The sequence below is a fragment of the Perca fluviatilis genome, chromosome 14, assembly GCF_010015445.1.
Source record: "Perca fluviatilis chromosome 14, GENO_Pfluv_1.0, whole genome shotgun sequence".
In the NCBI taxonomy this organism is placed as follows: Eukaryota; Metazoa; Chordata; class Actinopteri; order Perciformes; family Percidae; genus Perca; species Perca fluviatilis.
In genome coordinates this window covers 6,571,651-6,593,671 of record NC_053125.1, presented here as the reverse complement: position 1 = coordinate 6,593,671, position 22,021 = coordinate 6,571,651, and the positions used below count along the sequence as shown (strand labels likewise).

The window sequence follows — 22,021 nt, the reverse complement described above, 5'->3', positions numbered from 1 at the left end:
GCTGCGCCTGCATTACAGTAAAGTGATGTACTTTTTTGAACTTATGAGACTGTTCTAGCCGTTTTATTATTTGCCTTTACCCACTCAGTCATCATATCCACATTACTGATGATTATTTATCAAAACTCTCATTGTGTAAATATTTTGTGAAAGCAACAATTGTCAACCCTACATATCGGCGCACTATTCGACATCGAGGTATTTGATTTATTTGTCAAAAATATCATGGTATTTGATTTTTCTCCATATCGCCCAGCTCTGGTTAGGGGTGCAACGGGTCCTAAAAAGTCACGGTTTCACGAGTAAACATTTATTTCACACTATTAATTATGGTTATACAGTACTTTGCAATTAATCCGCGGCTCACACGTATTCCGAATCGTGAGCGTTGACCACGGATCCAACTATGGTCGGTTACACCACTAGTATAAATGCCACCTCTTGAAAGAAGAACTTGCACCATTATTCTGAGGAACTGACGCCACAATCCAAGATTAACCATTAATGCGTCAGCCTAATTGCCCCATCACCGGATTTTTTATAATCAGTATTTTATAGTGCGTTTTTTTCCTTTCAAATGGTCTTACTTTGAGATGCTCTTGCACCTGTGTGTTAAACCTGTCAGCACACCCCAACCACAACCCCCCCCCCCACCCCCAACCACCACCAGAACAGGATATTACTCTGTGGCACAACAGGGTTATGGCCGTATGCAGACATGTAGGGGCAGGCCAGGGGACAAAGATTCAGAGAAGATTTTTTTTAAAAGCAAGCGGCAGGAGAGCGATACCATCTCCCGGCCTCATATACAAACACTATATTGACATAACTCAACTTTCTTTTTGCGCTACAGGAGACCTTTGTTTTTTTTCCCAGCGGAAAGAACATGACACAAGAGTGAATATCAATGACGGGTGAAACAAAAAAAAAAGTGAAGAGGAATGGCCGATGGTCAATGAGCAAGACCGACAGAAACGGTTAGTGCTCGTTCAAAAAGTGAAAAAAAGATGGTAATGCTGAAAGAACTGTGCTGTGCGGAATATAAATCCTTTGCTTTGAACAAAGCGGGAATAAAAAAAAAAAATTTTAAAAAAGGAGTTTATCTTCTAATGCCCCTAACAAAAAGGTAACAGCATTCTCTCAGAAACTACACTTCTGAATGTTTTGCGGTGTCACCCGTTTCCAGTTAAGGAGGAAGTTAAGAAGTTAATCTCTTTCTATTTTGGTGTACAATGGCAATCAGGATCTGCAGTAACAGAGAAGGATGAGCCCAGGATGGTTGAAAACTTTTTGGACCTTCAACAGATCCAGCCACAGAGCTAACGGGGATTATATGCTGCATCACAAGAATGACAATAAGGAGGGGCGACTGCTGCAAAATTCAGGTGGCTCTGTGTTTCGGTTCAGTACTAAAAGTACTGTTAGAGCTGAGGAAGGCACTTGTTCTGCTTCAAAAGGGGGAGGGGGGGGGGAGACAGAGGACAGAAAGCTTTATCAGCAGTACATCTCTCTGCAGCGTAGCTTTAATGACAAGGTTCAATGCGTACGTGTCTGCCGCGAGGGCCCGGAACACTGACGCAAGACCTTCCCCAGCTGCCCCCGGACAGCATCAAAGTCCAAAGTGTAAGTTGTGACGGTGCTGAGGCGGAAAGCCTCCCTTTAAATTCCTCACCTTTGCTAGCAAAGCATGGCATTGTCCTATCAACTCATATTTGCATATCTGTAGCCTTTGGCCTCCATTTTGGAGTCGCATACCAACCCCCAAAAAAGATGTGTTGTACCACTAATCGTATCTTTTTTTAATGCTTTGTCACGATCATGAACTCAAACTGATGCATTACCCAAAGACAATGACTTGGGACTGCACGGCAAAACGTAGAGGGATCACTCAGCTTCCCAGACTATAATGACATGGTTCGAGTTAATAATTCTACAGGAGCACAGGCCCAGTGTGTCGAGGAGTTAAACGGTTGCCTTTGTTCTAGATGTGGCCTTGTTGTATATACTGAGAAAAGCCCTTCTGCAGCTTTGAAACCATGTTTCAGCATTGCCACGGGGCATGCTGCCACACAGAGGGCCCAGTAAATACGCCTGTGTCCTTTATTCTCATCAATCTAACAGTCAATCTGACGGAATTGTAGGAAGGAACACACTGTAAAAAAACATCTCCTCACTATCTGCTAGCTGCCTGTCCCCTGAACACACGGTAAAAAAACATCTCCTCACTATCTGCTAGCTGCCTGTCCCCTGAACACACGGTAAAAAAACATCTCACTATCTGCTAGCTGTCTGTCCCCTGAACACACGGTAAAAAACATCTCACTATCTGCTAGCTGTCTGTCCCCTGAACACACGGTAAAAAACATCTCACTATCTGCTAGCTGCCTGTCCCCTGAACACACGGTAAAAAAACATCTCACTATCTGCTAGCTGTCTGTCCCCTGAACACACGGTAAAAAAACATCTCACTATCTGCTAGCTGTCTGTCCCCTGAACACACTGTAAAAAACATCTCCTCACTATCCGCTAGCTGCCTGTCCCCTGAACACACTGTAAAACAAACACGGTCTCTGTAGACAGCCCAGGCTCCAAAAACGCGAACAAAAACAAACTGCACCAACCTGCACCACCAAACATAACAAACAGTGTTCCAGCCAATAACTGACAAGGAGGATTTGGGGGTGGGGGTTTGGTAGGTTAATGCGCGGAAGGAGGGAGGGGCGAGCTAGCCTCCGTTTTGTTTGACAATACTTTGAACGTGAACTAGAAGTGACGTCACCCATCATCGCTTAGAGCACCTTAAAAAAAAAAAACCGGCGCAAAAAAAATAATAATAATAATCACGATACATACGATTTTCGACTGGGTTTAAATGATGAATGACTTGAACTAGTATTGAAGGACTTACTGTTGTTGGACTTGAGATCCCGATGGATGACGGGAACGATGGCCTCGCTGTGCAGGTACAACATCCCTCTGGCTATCTGCACGGCCCAGTTGACCAGGACGTGTGGAGGAATGCGACGCCCCGCCAGCGCCCGGCTCAGCGCCCCACCCGAGGCGTACTCCATGATGAGGCACAGGTTGGGTTCCTGCAGGCAGACGCCCTTCAGGGCGATGATGTTCGGGTGAGTGAGCATGGCGAACAAACGCGCCTCCTGCCTGACGTTCTGCGCCGTCACGCTGATATCCTCGTCAGGGTCTTGCCGGGCCGCCTTCACGGCCACCAGCAGGCCTCGCCACGTCCCGCGGTACACCTTCCCAAAGCCCCCCACCCCGATGACCTCCTCCAGCTTCAGGTCCCGGAAATCCAGCACGTCGGGTTCAAACTCGCCCACCACGGCCGGGTTGAGCTCGGCGACAACGGTGCTGCCCGGAAGCTTGCCGTATCCATTTGGCTTGAAGGAGCCGTAGTTGGACGGGAAGATGCCCACCTTGTTGTTGACTTTACCCGCCCACCAGCCCTCATCCCCGGATATCTCAGAGTCCAGAGACAGGACTTCCACCAGGTCCCCCTTACGCAAGGTGAGCTCGTCTTTACAGGACGCCTCATAGTCGAATAAGGCGGTCCACACAGGGTTGGTGAAGTTCCCTTTCTGCGATTGATCCAAGTTTTTCCAGTTGGACAGTGGGCCACGACTGAATATGTTCTTCAGCGGCTCCATGGAGCCTCAAGCAGATGTTTAGACTGGATCTGATTTTGCACCCAAAGGGTTTGAAAATAAAGTACAAAGGAGTACTTTATCGCGCCTCGCTCCCTTTCCTGTCTTTCTTGTTGGTTCATCAGGGACCAGTGAAATGTAGTTCAAGAGCTTGACCAACAAGCGGGCTGCAGGAGAGGATTCAAATAGAACTGAATGGTAGGTGTCTTTCATTCGTCTGGACATCACATGCAAAGCTCTCCGCTTTGAAAAATACAGAAGGAGTTAGAGAGGTTGATTTGGTGCGATAACGAGAAGGGGCTCAAAAGCTCAGAAAGGCAGCGCTGTCTAAAAGGGAATGTCTCTGTTCAAGTGATGTGTGGTCTCCCCAACATGGTTTGAGCCCATTGGCCTGTGTTTTAAAAGAGGCTCTTGAATCACCGCATCGTGGGTAAATGAGCTCTTCCCTTGCTCATTCAAAACTGCCACCTGTTGAGTTTGAGAGTATAAAAAAAAAACTAAAAAAAATTAAGTGTAAGGACACAAATAAAAAGTAGCCTATCCAAAGCTTGTCGTGTAAAACACCAGTATTACAAATGACCGTCGCCACTAGGTACATTCAGCTGTCCATTTGGAGGGTATTTCTTTTTTTTTTAAATGTATTTTTAGCCTTAAGTGCAGTGGTCACCACAAGCAGGAAGCGCTGCTAAGCGGAGAAGAATAGCAGGAAAAGGAGCATTCAGTCCAGCCAGCCAACCAACCAACCAGTGTTTTACGACAAGTTTTCAGGGCTAAGCAGTCCGCATTAGTAAACCTAGCTAGCTAAATCTCCAATAACGGCGTCTGACCGCAACTTTGCGGCGCTCTCGCAGGAAACCCAGCATCCCTTTGAGCGTGAGTATCCATACTTACGGTGTTATCAGAAGCACACAATGAGACGGGCTTCATCACAACATCAAAAAAAACTTAAAAAAACAACGTAGGAACCGCCGACTTTGTGACAGGAAGAGCTATCCAACCTTGCTTGGCTTTACTTCCCAGAGAGAAACACGCACTAAAAACAAATCCCGTTAGTTCCTAATGGGGAGTTTAGCGCGTCGCCTGGTCCAGCTCGGTGGTCTCGGTGGTTACAGTCGGTATCCAAAACAGCGCAATTAACTCCGGCATAACTTCTTCATCGTATTCCTCTTCCTCGGTCAGCCAGCGTTCACTCGTTCGGACCTCGAACCACTTCTACGTCTGTGCCTACAGTCAGTAGAGAGGGTGGGGTTTCACAACTTTTTCTCTCCCAACAGGAAAAGAGTCAGATGACAGGCCCGCGGTCAAGCTGCACGCAACACGTCATTACACATCCGGTCGTGACTGTCAAAATAAAACGCCCAAGTGGAGCGTAAATTAGGAGGAATATTTTTGAAACCAAGGCTCAGTCCTTACCATAGACCAGGGATCTTCAACAGGGGGTCCTCAGAGTCAATGCAGGGGGGCCTCCAAATATTGTTCATTTTTGAAAGTTTTTTCAAAATTTAAAAAGTCTTAACATGAATCCAACATATAATTAGCAAATATAAATCCCCACTGATGATAGGCTCACTGGCCTATAGTCAAGGTAGTCATTAAGGCCATGCCACATTAAAAGATGATTTATAAAACCATGGCAACAATTATTAGGCTATTTGAATAGCTTTAGACTGCCCTACATGTTATTGTAGGCCTAATTTAAACTTCATTTTATAAGATATATGTAATAGGGGGTCCTTGCTCCATCTCTCTTATAGTTAAGGGGTCCTTGGCTTAAAAAACGTTGAAGACCCCTGCCATAGACTGTAAGGTCCTTACTAGCCTGGCTCCGCCCTCCTACGTACTTCCGCTCAATTTTCATTTCCCTTCAGTACGTAGTCTGGATTTGCGGTATAGTCTTGGGTTTTCTCCGGCCAAATCTTTACCGATCCAATCAGCGAACAGAGGGAGTGGCTGAGAACGAGGACGTTGAGGTCGTGCGCTAGTTTGAGTTGTAGTTCCGTAATGGCGGTGGAGAAAGATGCGAGCAAAGCCATTCGGTCCGTTGTGGCAATGCTGCCGAATATCCAGAAGTTAAAGCCCGAGCAAGAACATCTTTGCTGAGTTGTGTTGGTGGCCATGATGTTGTGGCCCTCCTCCCCACGGGTTTCGGGAAAAGTTTGATTTTCCAGCTCGCTCCGTTAGTAGTGAAAGAGTTTTGATTTGATTTGATTGGATTGTGTCAAGAATGCCTTACACAGCTCACAGAAGAACTTATGAAAATGAATAACTTCAAAAAACTAACCTATATACAACGATTTCCAACCTAAACACAACAACAACACTCCCAACAACCAAGTGGGAAACTGATCCCACCCCTGATTACTGGGAACAAATCTGTAAGAATACCTTTTCCATGACCGCTAACACAAACCTGCAGCTTATACAATATAAAGTCATTCACAGAACTCCCATCACCCAAAGTCAAATGTTAAAAATGGGCCTAGCAAACACAGGTATCTGTTCACAATGCACCTTAGGTAGCACAGACGATTATCTACATGCCATGTGGCTCTGTCGACCAGTTCGCTCTTTCTGGATCACGGTCACCGAGACGCTGTCCACCACCCTGATCTACAGAATCTCATCATCTCCAGCACTCTGTCTCCTTGGTGATATCGCCGAAATCCACATCCCGCAAAAATTCAGGAATCCGTTGTTCATTTCTCTAGCTGTCGCTAAGAAAGCAGTCCTCCAAAACTGGAAATCAAAGAATTCTTGCCACATCAATCACTGGACAAATTTAATCTCAGAATACATTTCAATGGAAAAACACAATGCACACAGAAAGAAGCAAATGTCAGCCTTTGAAGATACCTGGTCCCCATTTCTAACGTTTCTAAATTCAACAAAAACATTACTACAATCCGTGTACATTACCAGACATATACCTCCCTCCTCCTAGTTCTTTTACATTATTTATATAATTTAACTATTCTATTTTTCCCTTTTTTTTTTCTCTCCCTTGCAGTTATCACTTTAATCGTACACATGTACACACACTATCAACACCATCCACACTTATGCATGTTTTTCCAACTTCCTTCAAACATGAAAACCGTGATCACCCAATACGAATTGTAGATCATTCTACCCAATTACTAATAATACGTCCTTGTGTTTGTCAACTGTCCTGTCCCGTCTTGTCAGTTCTGATATCGTCCCGTCTCACTTCCCTCTGTTGTTCTGTCTGTCACCTTAGTGTCAGTGTGTTACACTGTGTGGTGCTTTAATCCCCCCTGCCCTTATATGGATCCAGGGTCTCACTAAAACAGGGTGAATGGTTATGGTGGGGCAACCGTTAATGCACTGAATGTAATTCTAAATCTGAATGTAACATACTGTGTATATAAAATATATTGCTTTATAATAAAAAATTAAGTTGTCCTCCGAAGAAAAAAAAATGCCTTGCACATGAAAAAAAGACATCAAATACAATTGAGGATAAAAACACAATAAAGTCCAGGACTTATTTCCATTGTGGTCCTCAACACATAACATCAGGACAAGACAATACACTTACAAGTGATAGTAAATGACAACATAAAAACATTTTTCTTAAATAAATAAAAATAAAAACGGTAACTGGCCCCTTGTTCTATTCCGCTAACCTCTCTAGTAACCAGGCCTTGATTCTCTTTTTGAATGAGTTCATGCTGGAAATGACAGTAGCTTTGCATTAGTTATGAATTCAACCTGCACATTGCACTTTAATTTGCCGGTCTAACTTGTTTCCCTAACACTTAAAGTCTTAAATGTTGTAAAGGACACAGGTCTGATATGCTGCCACGACTGTAAATATTGTGTGTGTCCTTTACCTTAGTAATAAGACACGACAAAGAAATTGGGACACTACCAAACAATATTTTATGGATCATGGTCAGCGTTGACATAATCACATGAGACTCAACAGGGAGCCAGTTGAGCTAAAATTGTGACCTACCTATATGAGACCTATGGCCCAAGTTCAGAATTACTCTTCTTATTATTATTATATATTTTTTTAATAATATTTTTATTAAATTTTCTCATATAAACACAGACAACAAACAACAAAACAACATGGCCACAAAAAAACAAATCTCCGACTACCTGTTATGTGATATACACAGTACAATACACTCAGATAAATCGTTTCCCTACCTTAATAAACTATGAAAGTATAACTGGGAAGACATGGGATCTAAGTATTACGCTTATTAATTTATTCTGTGCTGTTTGCAGCCTCCCTTTAAATCGGTTTGTTAGTCCTTCAAACCAGGAAGTACATGCAAATTCAAAATGATTTAAAATGATCATTGTTGACCTATCTAAAAGTGTAGAGTTTCTGGCTAAAAACTTTGTGAGCCCGGTGACTTTACTCAGAACCTTGTTGGCCATATTCCTGCCATCCAAGTTGTTTTCTAGGATGCAACCCAGGTATTTTACTGACGCTTTTGCACTGACCACAACATTATTCAAAATGACCCTAAATTCCGAGCGTCTATTCAATCTGTATTTTGAGCCGAACAAGATGGCCTCTGTCTTACCAAAATGCAGGGACAGCATATTGTCAATCAGCCAGTTGTTTACAGAAGATAGCTCAGAGCTCAGAGTACTCTCTAGAGTGGATTGTTGTTTATGAGACATTAAAAGTGCAGAGTCATCAGCGTACAGAAATAGTTCCCATGAACACGAGTCTGCCATATCATTAATGTATGTTAAAAATAAGGACGGTCCGAGAATACTTCCTTGTGGAACGCCGCATTCAACTACACTAGGGTCAGACAGCATTCCCCCTAAGACCACCAATTGTTCCCTCCCTGATAGGTAAGACCTAAACCACCTACAGGTGGAGCTGTCTGCACCCAAGGCCTCAAGTTTGGCAATCAGTCTGTCGTGATTCACCGTATCAAATGCCTTTTGAAGAGCCAATAACACCATTCCGCAGAGATTTCCATTATCTATTTCCCTGGGTATGATGTCGGATAAATAGAGTAGGCATGATTCGGTAGAATGTGACTTCCTGAATCTGGATTGGAATTTAAACATGAAGTTGTTTTTATTCATGTATTCATTAAATTGCTCATTGACCAACTTTTCAAAAATGTTTGAGACTGTGCACAAAATAGAGAGCGGTCTGTAGTTACCAGGATCGTGGCTGTTTCCCTTTTTAAAAAGAGGAACTACATTGGCCCTCTTGAGGTCATTGGGGAAAACACCAGATTCAACAGTCAGGTTAAAAATATGGGCATGTAAGGTGCTATTTGGGCAGCAGCATCTCGTAAAAGCCGAGGAGGTAACCCATCTAACCCAGGGCCCTTAGAGCAGTCTAGCTGTAAGAGCTTTTTTTCCATCTCACCTACCTCAACCTTCCGTAAGGAAAATGAGTTTGGCAGTGCTCCAAGTTTATTATAGAATGATTTCACCCATATAAAATAACCCAGAGGAAGATTGAAGATTTTGAGACCAGCTGTTCTGCTATAGAAGTGAAGTAAGTGTTAAAATGATTAGCAACCTCTTTCTTATTGAAATTCAGGACACCCTTCATTTTTAGTCCTGTGCTTACTGGTGTCTCAGTATTTGTCTTAGCGGGCCCAATTCCTTTAAGGTCTTCCACAACTTTTTGGGGTTATCTTTATTATTTGATATATCATTCTTATAGTGGGTTGATTTTGTGTCGCTAATAAGTTAGAAAGATAAGAGTCTTATTCCTTGCTTGTTTATACAAATTAAAATCATCATGATTTTTAGTTCTATGAAAAATTTGCTAAGGCGAACGTTAGCGATGCTAAGCCGACGTCATGACCAAACGTTAGCAATTGGTTACGGCAGATCCAGAGTGGCTCTGGGCAGATCCAATAGTTTTAAACTTCAACAGAGTACCCGCCTTCAAGGAAGTTGTCAACACTTGTCAACGGAGAGTGGCCAGACTCTCTGGACAAATGAAATGGACCAGAGTCTGGTAGGACCAGGCTAAGTCCTTAACGCAGGGGCTCAGGGTTCGATTCTGACTTGCGGCCCTTTGCTGCAGGTCTTTCCCCTCTCTCTTCCCTCTTTCCTGTCTACAACTATCCTATCAATTACAGGCCAAAAGGCCCAAAAATGAGGTTGTAACCCACCCTCCCTAAATTACGCCTATGCTTCCTGTTGAATCAGTTTAAATATTATGCTTTAGTGACATTCGGTCCAACAACTCAAGGACAGCATTCATTAATAAATGTCCCCATAGTCAAGGAAAGAATGATGAAGTGCCGCTGTTAGGTTTCTGTGAGGAGAAAGGTTTTCTTTTGTCTGGTGTTACTTTGAACAAAAAAGGAGTTTCAAGTCTCTCCTCCAGCAACACATTTAAAAGCCTTTGGCATATCGCTGGTTTAATGTTCTTTGTGCAGTTTGATGGGCTACTTACCCGAGTGAGGTGGAAGAGCTGTTGCTGAAATTTCACTGAAGTGGAGTTGGATTCACTGCATACAGATGTACTTAAGATAAAGTCAAATGAAGCTCATTTAAAAGTTCAATTCCAAGGAGAATAATTCCACTTTGAGAATCATATTTCTATTGTAAAATCACTAGTTCAGAAGAGTGGTTCTGCAGGTTCTGCTCATAATACAAATATACAAACTATTGCTATTCTGTAATGCAGTGTGAATGAAAAGCCCACAAATTTGTCCTCTACTGACATGACTTAGTATAGCCAATACTGCAGCCTATGGAAGCCCATTTCCACCAGGAAAAGGAAACAATTAATGAGAAATAAAGCATGAAGATTTTGAAAAAAAGCACACACTACTCATAGTAAAAATTATGAGATGGTTAGTCCATGTTAATATTTCATAATTTGGATTAAGTAAGCTAAGAAAAAAATGTGGATGTACCATATGCATAGGCATAATTTACAATAATCAAAACTGGCCAGGGTAATGAAGTCAAAGAGTTTAAATGCTGTGGCAAGCAAATATTTGTTGTTAGGATGTGCATAACTCCTATAAAAAACATCCAGAAACATGTGTAACATTTTCAATCTTCAGAACACAGCAGATTAAATAATGAAATTATAATAATATTTATATGAATGAAGACATTTTGCATGCAGAAAAGGCACAACTTGTTGCAGATTATTGTTACAGTTATTAAACCATTTAAACAGGTGATATGAAATACTTGGCTATGAAAATACAATCCTTTATTACAGGTAATAGTGACTGTAAGTAAGTTCTCTGTTGAGATACAGTGTTAACAGATGACAATATGAATTTTACAATATTCGTTACAGTATTTTGAAAAGGCATCAAACAGCTTTGACAAGCATTTCACAGCATAAGTAAGGCAGAAATTGTCTGATAAGTAAAAACTTTTCAAGTAAAAAAAAAGATCCAAGTTACACTGTAAAAAGCGCTTAGTTGTATCAACTTAAAATAACGAGTGAACTAGTTGCATGAATTATTTTGAGTTTTAACAACTCTTTCTGGATTGTTAACGTAAGGAGAATAGTTGGGGGTGGGGGGGGTTACAAAAATAATTTGTCCCTCTAACTAATTTCCAAGTTTTTATAACAACTAATATCAACTGGCAACTTGCAATTATTATTATTTTTTTTTAAAGAATCTTTTGGGGCTTTTTCAGTTTATTAGATAATGACAGTGGACAGACAGGAAAGTGGGGATAATACGCAGCAAAGGGCCACAGGTCGGATTCTAACCCGGGCCGCTGCAAAGGACTCAGCCTACACGGGGCGCAAGGCACGCTCTACAGGCTGAGCTAGAGGCCGCCCCACTTGCAATTATAATAGTCAGAACAACGCAATGTTTCAATTCCCTTGGACAATTTTTTTTTTTTTTGTTGAAAAACATGAAATAACATGTATTGCTGACAAAAAATGAAAAACCGTCCCCACAGTAGCTGCTTTGAGCAGTTTTTCAACTACATACTTACTTTATAAGTTGAGTTATGTTGACATGGTACAGGATAAAGTCTATTCCACGCCAGTTGCTGCCTCATTATGGTAAGTGTCACTGGTATGACGCACCTAACGTGTGCTCAGGATAACACACAGTGACAGGTGCTCAGTAATCACTACACATTATACCCTTTTCCCACCAAAATTAGAGTGTACATTAAGGTTTGTTTTTTCAACGTGCGTAAGCCAACTAAATAGGCAATAGACTCCTCTCCCATTATCAGTAGAAAAGTATTCCTTTCTATTTTTTTCCTGGTATTTTCACATTTGATGTCCTGAATTAAAGTAAAACCGTAGAAAGCAGCATGGAGGAAAGTGACAATGTTACAGTGGTTTTGATTTGATTTACTGGGATCTCCATTAGCTGAGGGGCCATAGCCACAGCTATTCTTCCTGGAGTCCACCCAAAGCTTGTGCAGCTATACTTTTCTGTGCATCATTACATTAAAAACAACCACCAAAAAATAAAAAAAACATTCAATATAACAACGTTCAACACAACACACTACAACACAGGACCTAGTTTCAATTATTCACAGAATGTAGAGATGAGATTATGATCCCTGATAATATGACCAAGCAAATGCACACATATAAAACCCTCAATGATACTAATAAGCACCAGAGTACTGCTCAGCTAGGAGATGTTCTTTAAATACTTTAAATTGAGATTTTCTAATTTCTTGAATGACATGACTAGGCGTTGTATTCCAATGAATCATCAGCTCTATATACTACGGTGTTTTTCCCTTTGTTTGTTCTAGGTGATGTGAATCTGCCCTCCGTAGCATGCCTAGTGCTGTAGTCATGTTTATCAGAACTAATGCTGATACAACAACCGCAGCTATTTAGTCACTAAAATATTTCTAGTAAAGTTGAGCAATGAGGTAGTCAATCTACTCCTTACACTTAACCAGGATAGGCAGCCATGCATTGCATCATCTCTTGATCTGAGTGAGCACCGTAGTAAACAGCGTGCGGCCTTATTCAGAGCAATTTTTAATTTCTTTATAGTTGATATGGCAGCACCTGACCAAACATTAGTCTAAATGGGATAGGACAATCGTTTTAATGACGTTTCCCATTGCATTTTTATGGAGAAAATTTGATAAAATTTACTATTCACTGTAATGCCAAGAAGCTAGGTCCTTTGTACCTGTTCAACGGCCATACCTTCAACATATACATTTCATTTAGGTTCATTAAACAGATGTTTTTTTTGTTCCAAATACAATGCTTGTGGTTTTAGATACAGTAAGAACTAGTTGGTTATTTTATTCCAGTGCCGACTGCAATTCCTCATTCAAGACACTTGGTTTTCTCTCTTCCAAACTTGGTGCAGACTAATTTGGATCGATATCCGAGCACCGCTTGGGCAAAAACGGACAGAATTTGTGGCCGAGAAGAATTTACCAATGGAAGCGCAGGAGAAGGGGCGAAAAATTTTCATCACTGCCGATTAAAGCTGGAGCTGATAAAGTACCCAAGGGCACTGCAGTCATTTGTCCTGGGACTGCATGCTGATTGTTACCTTTCCCGCTAAAGACAAAAGCCAGATGTTAGTGGGTGTAAGTTTTTTTGGGAATTTTTTTGTTATATTACTTTGATTACTTATAGAGTTGAAATGCAGCTAAACTCGATTTACAGTGGTTCCCTGGCTGTGATGACAGCTAAAACAGACAGAGGGTAAATGTAGGTGCTACTGCAATGGTCAGTAGGAGGGAAAAAAAAGTGTTTTTTGAACATTAAAGCATGTAAACATGTTCTAGGATACTCCTGAAATAAAAGTATGAACCTTAAAATGAGCCTAATATGTGATCTTTAATATTGCTTTTACATTGTATTATTGCATATTGTACCAATTCTTACCAATACAGTACCAATACTTTTCATTTAGCACCATCAACAGGTCGAAAATGATACTTTGGTTTATGACTAAACAGCTATAAAGCTACGGACATTCCCATCAGCCTCAGCTGTACTTTGTGTTTAGTGCTAATTGACAAACGCTAGAATGCTAACACACCAAGTTAAAAGCGGTGATGCTGACGTTAACATTCAGCTCAAAGCACAGCCTAGGTACAGCATGGCCGTAGACCTCATTTTTATTTATTTCTTTCTGTTGCCTTTCACTAATGAGGAATGCATGAATAATGTCATGTTCTTTTCAAGCAGCCATAGAATGAAAGGCTATTATTCTTGAAAAAGGGTCAGGGAATTATTATTTTTTTTTTCAGGTTGACAAAAGTGCAGAGCGCTTTAAAGTCAGTAGCTCCATGGGAGTGGATGGGAATCAGAGGGCCACCTTTGACCCCCCCCCACTGGCAGCTGTGTGGAAACAGTGTGCTTCCTTCTGTTAGCCCTTTGATGGCTGCCCCTACCCTTCCTCCTTCCCCATGGCTGCCGTTTGTTTGGACACCAACCTCCTAAAGTCAACCTCCTACAACTGCCCCGCACGCACGCGCACGCACACACACACACACACACACACACACACACACACACACACACACACACACAAAACACAACACACACACACACACACACACACACACACACACACACACACACACACACACACAGCTAACCCCACTCTCCCCCACAGTCCGCTGAGTCAACGCTTGTGCAGGAAGGATGTAGTTGTTTTTGCGGCCCCGGCTCAGGGTTGCTTGGTCGGTAAGGGTGGGGGTTGGGCGTAGATGAGGCTGCTGCATTTACACGACAAAATGGACTGTTTGAAAAATAAAGAAGGCAGGAGGAAGAGGAAAGGGGCTGGACTCAGGGCCAAGTGTGGCGGCCACTTTGAAAGTAGCGCTTACGATGGTTAACAATGGCCTCTCTGTGAAACCTGTAGCGTCTTGTACGTCTCGTATCTTGATTTAAATGCCAGGAGGACGCTGCAACGTTGAGGATAAATACCAGCCCTTGTCTTTCAGGTTGCATGAGTCATTGGTCAGCAAATCAACGCAAGACGCATCCATGGGGAAACTTGTTTTCTATTGCCTAACACAGGAAGTAAAGAAAAGGGGCACAGCACCGAGAGAGAGACGACTACAAAGGGTGTGTTCCGCACCTTTGAAATTGAAAAATGAAGGGGGAAGAACTTGAAAATATTTTTGCTTAAAGATGCCGCGAGAGTCCGATTTTGTCCTTCCTGCTGGTAAACAAAGAAGTGTCTTAAAAAGGTGAACGCCGCTGCAGATCTCCTGATGTGGAGGGCATTTCAGGCTGTTCATCTCCGATATGGAAAACACAACAAACCCCAAACAAGGGTTGCTAGCTTTTTTTTTTTATTGAAATATGAACTTTATTTCACCCATACAAAATAAAAAGAATGTTAAAAGTTTACAATACAGTGTCAACTTCAACTGCCCATTTGGAAACATTTCATACTAAGACTGACACGTAAATGGGAGCCCCATCTCTGTTTTTAATTGGATACATTTAAAACAATCTAAAAGGGGAGGCGGAGGCGGAGGTGAGGGGGGTGGGGGGGCTATGTTAAAGATAAAGGAGAAAGTTACTCAAAATTGGAGGGGTGGCCAGAATCGAAACGAGAGGACAAAGGAGATAAACAACTTTAAAAACAAAGTTATGGTCCAAGAGTCACAGTATACTTCTGATTGGCAATTCAGGGGTAAATTTAATGGTCGTAAAAAAAAAAAATAAAAAAATTAATAATCATGTACAAGGTCCAACTGCCAGAGCACCTAACCTCTGACAGCGTAAAAAACAACAAACTTAAAAAATAAAAAAAATAATCGTTAACCTGCTGATATGGTTGACTTTTTCCATAGTTCTCTTGATAAAAACGGGAATTAAAAATAGAAACCAATTCCAAAAAAAAGCTGTGGTTAGCTAAACTATAGTAAAAAAAATAAAAATAAATACACCTGCTTCCTCGTTTACGTTACGGCCCGACCATTGGACCGACCAGCAAGTTGTGACAAAGCCGGGAAGTAGGGCTCACAACTTAACAGCCATATTTCATAGCCAATCAATAACATGGTAATAAAACACTTTGAGGGTGAGACGATGACCTCCTTTGCCTTCCACGAGTGCTGATCACCTTCCAAATACTTCTCTGTTGCCCTGAGCTCATTAGTTGGGTTGGAGTTATTTTTTTTTTTTTTTGCCTGTGTATGAGCATCAAAGGCTATAATTAGGCTTTAATTACCACTTATAGATTTGGTTTTTTCTTCCACAGCCAACATTGAGTGACTAATTGGTTCACTTCATAATTTCTACTACAGGAGGATTGAGGAAGTAAAAGAAAAGTGCCAAAAGAAAAAGCTACAAGGCAACACAAACCACACCTATCCTGTCTGCGGGGGGGCAAAAAAAGAAAAAACAGCGACGACTGCCATTTTTAATAGTCAAAATAAAACGACTGACTTTTTAAAAAACATCCTTCTTGGATTTCTTCTCTACAATAAAATAAAACCTTTAAAAAAAAAAAAAAAAACACATAATATACAACCAGATTTCGGTGTCCTGCGGCGGTGTGTCTTCCAGCCGGCTGCCGAGGGCTTAGCTGTCAGAAGGCTGCGCTGAAGAGTCTTTCCCTCCTCTGCTCAGAGCAGCTGCCGCGACAACAACTCAAGAAACTAAGAAAATAATGTTGAAAGTGTGTGTGTGTGTGTTGTGTGTGTGTGTGAGGAGAGAGAGAGTGTAGTGGAGGAGGAGGGAGCTAGGAGTCATAGTCTTCGTCGTCCTCGTCCTCGTTCCGGTGCGGCTCGGGGGCTGGGGGCGGTGGTGCGACGCTAATCATGGAGGGGTGGGGGGCGAAGGCCATGCCGCCCTGGGGCTGTGCGGGAGCCATGCTGCCCATGTGCATGTACTGGGGGGGCGCGTTTGAGCTGTGCGGGTTCAGGCAGAGGTGGAAAAGCAGGCGTTAGGAGTCAATCAAATCCAAATCATCTCTTTATCACTGAATCAACGCTACTGCTAAAAGCGCTCAAGCCTCGGAACAAAATGGGACAATGGGACGTTTTTAATAATTAAAAAAAAAAAAAAAAAAAACATAATTTTGAACCATTATTATTACCATATCTTTGTCTCAAATATTGGAAAAGCTAGAGCAGACAACTCAACAAGCTAAAAGACTAAACTTGCTAAATAAGTCCACAAATGTAGCTACGTTTTTTGGGGGCATTTATAGGCCTTTATTTTCCCAGGACAGCTGAAGACATGAAAGGGAAGAGAGAGGGGGAATGACACGCAGCAAAGGGCCGCAGGTCGGAGTCGAACCAGCGGCCGCTGCGTCGAGGGGTAAACCTCTACATATGTGCGCCTGCTCTACCAACTGAGCTAACCCGGCCACAAATGTAGCTACGTTTTGATGCTCACATTGATTTGACATTCATTCAGCTTAGGGGCTGCCCAAAACGGCTTGGGAGCTGCGCCTAAAAACTACATAAACGGTAGGGGAAACCCTGCATGCTAATGGTACAGCCGACACAGAGATAAAGACCCACGCGTGAGGTTGCACCCTAGGGAAGACGTTTGGAGGTAGCTGAAAAATACCATTTGGTCGTTATCAAGACCCGTGGTGGGTCCGGGTCCGCTGGGAAACGTAGTTTGTGCGGTGTTTATTTAAGACCTCAGAGACCTGGGTGCCGAGCTGTAGAGAGTGCACTCGAGGCAAAGAGTTTTCATCTTAGTAATTCAAATCTCCACCACTGATATGATTTTGTTATTGTTCCCTGGGTTCTACATTCCATCTCGCGTTATGCTTTCTATATTCATCTGTCCTTTATTTTTTTTCCCCCCTCATTCAACATTGATTATAGCATTCGGTTCTTTTTTTTGTTGTTCACTGTCTATGTCGTGCAATTTTCTTAACGTGAAGCGCTTTGTGCTGCATTTCTTGTATAAACGGTGCTATACAAATAAAGCTATAATTACCATTAGTATTAATTATATAGAGTATGTAGTATACAAAAAGAATATCTAGATTTAATTGTATACCAACAGAAAATGATACAATGTGTGTGCAACTGCATGTCAGTCGAACATTAAAATGTCACAAGGACCCAACGGTTATTTTTTAGGATTGTTTACAAAGCTGCTTTACCACCATCCAAAATGGTTTCCCTTTTTCCCCCAGTAGTGAGAGGCTGCTCCATGTCCAGCAGCAACAGCATATAGATTTTTATTTTTTGCATATACTATATTTTGCCCCTTTCCCAGTGTCAACAACACTATATACTTAAAACATGCTGAGAATGCAAAACAAGTGTGGATTTGGCACACAGAAAATGTTTGAACATTGTTTCTAGTGGGAGAACAGCTCCCTCTCCCTGTTTTTGGCTGTAAGGTAATCCACCAGATTTCTCCATCTGAACAGGTGGCACACCTTCTTTTTTTATTCTTAATAGGAGCAGTGGGCTTCCAGTGGCCAGATTTACAAACAACGTATTAATCGAGTAAATCTGGCATTATTTGCCATTTGCTATAAAGTGAGATCATTTATATTTTAAAAGAAGAAGTAACATGGAAAGTGGCGATGATAAGCAATAAAAAAAAAAAAGGCACTGTTCCTCGCTTCAATCCACTCATAGGTTTGGCCTATAGAACCTTTCTTGGTCTGGTATGACCGGTAGCTTATGGTCATCTTAGCAACCTTCTGACTGTTATGATTTTGTAACTCACATAACTGAGTGTGTTCCCTGACTTGATGGCCCTAGTTGTGCTACGGTTACACTAGGATTTATAGTGCGTTCCATTTACCTCGGAATCCCGGAAGCCGGAGCTGGGAATGGCGTCACGCCCAGAGTTAAATGCGTTCCATTTAACAAGTCGAACTTTCATTGTTGTCATTAGCTCTAGCCAGGTTAGCCATTGTTCATAAACACACACATTACGCCGTTTCTTGTGCGTGTACAAACAGCGTAGCAACATGTCCACAAAAAAAGAAAAAAAAAAAAAAAAAACACCAAAAAAAAAAAAAAAAAAAAAAATATAAAGGGGCTTCCCTTTCTCAAAAAAAAAAAAAAAAAAAAAAAAAAAAATTTCCAAGTGATACCAAAATGTAAGTAGGCGCTACCTGGAAACATTGCTTAATAAAAGATTGTAATAGTCTAAACTAATTTAAGAAATGATTCAAACTCAACCCAGTATTATCAAACGTTATACCATCATTTCTTATTTTGCAGGAGTTCATTTTTAATTTCAGATTGCCCGTTTTCAAAAGTCGGTTTTTATTTTGTAATGGCATTTCTTTTCTTAACAGGTTTATTTCATGTCACCTTTTATTTCCTCATCCATGCGGGAAAATGCCATTATGAAATGAAACCTTTTGAAAAGGGGCATTTTGTAACAAAATTGCTATAGTAAAATACGAATTATATTCATAAAACTGGAAAATAAGAATGATGAAATTACATTTCATCAGAAGAGATGAGTTTTACTTATTTAAGCATTTCACCTATTGTTGATTAATTTCCATATTTTACACTTTATTCATATGATGATTGATTTCACAATTATTAGTCTTATCCATTTATTCAGCATTGAACACGTTAGGGGCTGAAATCAGAGTTTCTGCAGGTTTCACCAAGACAAATTTATGACTTTTTAAGACCATTATAAATGATATTTACAACCTTTAGCACAACATCAACTGAGCCCTAAATTCAGTGTTCTCAAGCCAAGTATCGCTAAACTTGCACTTCCTCATAGCTGAAGAATAAAATTATGTCTGTGGTACAACCAGAGAGAGACTCGCGCCAAGAACACAACAGCTGATTGGCTGCAATATAAGTAGCATGTTGGTCTCATTTTTAGAAATTATATTTGGACTAGCAAAAGAAAAAACATTAGACGTAGCGTTGCATGGACGTAGGAAAACTAAGACCCGTTATGTAAGACCTAGAACACAATACTATGAAATTAAGACTTTTTAAAGGACTCAAATTTAGATTTTTAAATTTGAGACTTTTTAAGACCCCACGGAAACCCTGTCAAATGTGTCCTTGGCTTCATTGAAGGACTGCCTAGGTCCACTGAAAACCATGTTTCTACATATTTTGTAATTTCTCAAGATGAACTGCATTAAATGTTTTTATTTTCTGGGCTCCTACCTCTGAGGTTATGTTAACATTTAAAAATAACTTGGCCTATCTGCAAAATGAATTGTCACAAAGTGAAAACAGGGCTTTTTCTTTTCTCAGCTCAATCAAAGTTGAGGTTTTCACAGGACAGCGACGACAAAGCCAAACCAAACCGAATCCCCTCCCTTGTCTATGCGTCCTGAAAGGACAAACGCAACAACTCGAGAGACGCACATTGTGAACTGGGAACGGTCTTGAGTGGATCTGGACTAGGGCCGCACAATATATCGTTTTTTTATCGTCATCGTGATATCTACCATACAGCAGTAACCACTTTGCAAAAGGCTGCGACACGTCGCAAAAGACTCAGATTTCTTGTGTTAGTTGAAAGAAAATATCAGCAGAAAACTGTACTTCAAAATGCAACGCTCATTCTTTTTCTAGTGGAGCCTTTCATATTCCATTCAATGTTCAATTTGTTCAATAAAAGATATAAGGTATCTCAATACACCCGGTCTGGGCCCCATACCTGTGAAACCTGGATGCAGCCTGCTGATTTGTGCTTGACTGAGAGCCGTCCTCCTCGTCCCCGTCCGTCTCGCTGTCTTCAGAGTCATCCTGTTCCCATCACAAGAGACATACCAGTAAGCCTTCTTACCTCCAACACACAGAAATCATTTAGAAACTGTAGCGAGGTCAATTAGATTATTCTTTGTGTAGTCACCGCTTGGCCAGACCTTCCCCCACAGTGCTGCGGAGGAGGGTCCAGCTAGTCCACGCAGCATCCCGGGATGGGAGAAAAACGTGCTCTGGTTTATTTGCATTTCTTTAAACCAATCACAATCGTCCTGGGCGGCGCTAAGTGCCGGACGGAGCCACGGTGCCGCTGAAAAATCGCCTCGGGAAGGAACTCGTTTTGGTGGAACACGTGTACGTTCAAAAGGTTTTTTTAGTCGTGCAACAGAAAACTCAGATTGGACAGACTGGTCCAGGGATTTTCCTGCATAGAGAAAGTTTTGGCGCCCCCCAAAGAGGTTTATAGCCAGCGGCAAAGAAAAATCACCAGTATACACGTTTTGTATCCAAAACATGATTGTGTTATTGTACAAATTAGCAGTAAAAGCAGAGAGAGAGAGCAAGCAAAACGTGCTCCTTGGGGGGGGGGGGAGTGACCATAAGCCCCGTTCATAGGCCTACTGATTTAACAACTGGACTTTGGTGGTCAAGTGTAGTCTATCCGGGCCCATGTCCCTGATGTGGAAGCCCCCTTAATGGAATTGTGAATATTACCTGCCACCAGAATATTGTGATATCCTTGCCATAAATATAGCTGTTTTACAATAAATTGGTGCCTAAAAATGTATCAGAATGCAGGAATTGAAGTCTTTTACGTTCAAAATTTCCTGGGGGAGGAACCCTGACCCCCCCCCCCCGCTATATGTGTCCACCCCCCCAAAGGTCCATTCTGAGCCAGGAAAAACCCTGTAGTCTAGCTAGCTGTCTGGATTTACCCTGCAGAGATCTGAGGAGCAGTTAACCATAGTCCTCACAAATCCACCGGAGTTTAGAACGCCAACACAGAGAAAGAGGAAGGGGGCGGACATACGGCCGAAAAGAAGGACATCCGGCGGAATTTCCGGCGGCACCTGAACAATCCCGGAAGTGGAACGTCGTGGAGATAAACTATTGTTTGTGTGATCAGAATTTCTCTTCAAAATAGAATGTACGTGCTTGCAAAAAATATTTTTCTGGGCTCCAAATGTCCCATTATGAGCTCAGGAAAATATAACTATTTAGAGCTGTAGATAGATATTTCCCTGTGCAGGCAAATAAACACCCACCTCTTGCTCTGATTCTGTGCCAGACAACTTCTTGTCCTTGCCTTTGGAGCCAGCCCCCCCATTCTTGCGGCCAGACCCTGGTTTTCTACCCCTGGGGGAGAGAAACAAAAAAAACGTTACGTGCATCATTTAGATAAACAGAGAGAATTGTGATGCAGGGAATAATGTGTCCAATACTGCTGGTAGAGTTTACTTTAAGCCATTTATATTCAAAGATGCTAAGACTCCACATGCCTCATTCCCAGAGCTGGGACTACGGGTCTCAATATTAGGAGTGTACACTTTAAATTGAATCGCAATCGAATCAGCCACAATCTTCAGTGAAAAGAAGTCATCTTACTCACTTAATTTATAATACTCTCTGCCAAGCGCTCTGCTTCAATTTAGCTGCAGTGCCAGTTTGATCAGACAGTCAATACTGCTGTGTTCTCCTCTACCATCCTCAATAATTAGTGTGCCCTCTCGTTTTTTGTTCTTTTCTTTTTTGTAGTT

General features: G+C 41.7%; 2 protein-coding genes across 3 annotated transcripts in view; both read right to left on the bottom strand.

Annotated features, from left to right (window-relative positions):
- Nucleotides 1-4,721, bottom strand: part of LOC120573071 (mitogen-activated protein kinase kinase kinase 11) — a 51,295-nt gene extending 46,574 nt beyond the window's left edge. For both annotated transcript variants that reach the window (XR_005641634.1, XM_039822499.1), the window contains exon 1: nt 2,909-4,721. Coding sequence is in view for 1 of the 2 variants with exons in the window: in XM_039822499.1 (XP_039678433.1) it covers nt 2,909-3,665 (757 nt within the window). In the remaining variant the exon portion in view is untranslated. The remainder of the gene's footprint in view (nt 1-2,908) is intronic.
- Nucleotides 4,722-15,753: 11,032 nt separating this feature from the next.
- Nucleotides 15,754-21,785, bottom strand: drap1 (DR1-associated protein 1 (negative cofactor 2 alpha)). Its single transcript, XM_039822068.1, has 3 exons — nt 21,530-21,785; nt 20,218-20,306; nt 15,754-16,493 (listed from the first exon to the last, which is right to left on the bottom strand). Exons 1-3 carry the CDS (start codon nt 21,656-21,658, stop codon nt 16,325-16,327), a joined length of 387 nt encoding a protein of 128 aa, XP_039678002.1. The 5' UTR covers nt 21,659-21,785; the 3' UTR covers nt 15,754-16,324.
- Nucleotides 21,786-22,021: the final 236 nt, after the last annotated feature.

Excerpts from the sequence above, each read along its gene's own strand:
- drap1 (XM_039822068.1), bottom strand. The coding sequence starts at position 21,658 with ATGATGCACGTAACGTTTTTTTTGTTTCTCTCCCCCAGGGGTAGAAAA. Across the intron at positions 20,307-21,529 it reads GCACAGAATCAGAGCAAGAG|GATGACTCTGAAGACAGCGA; the intron begins GTGGGTGTTTAT and ends TGATGGGAACAG. Across the intron at positions 16,494-20,217 it reads GCTGCATCCAGGTTTCACAG|CTCAAACGCGCCCCCCCAGT; the intron begins GTATGGGGCCCA and ends GAACCCGCACAG.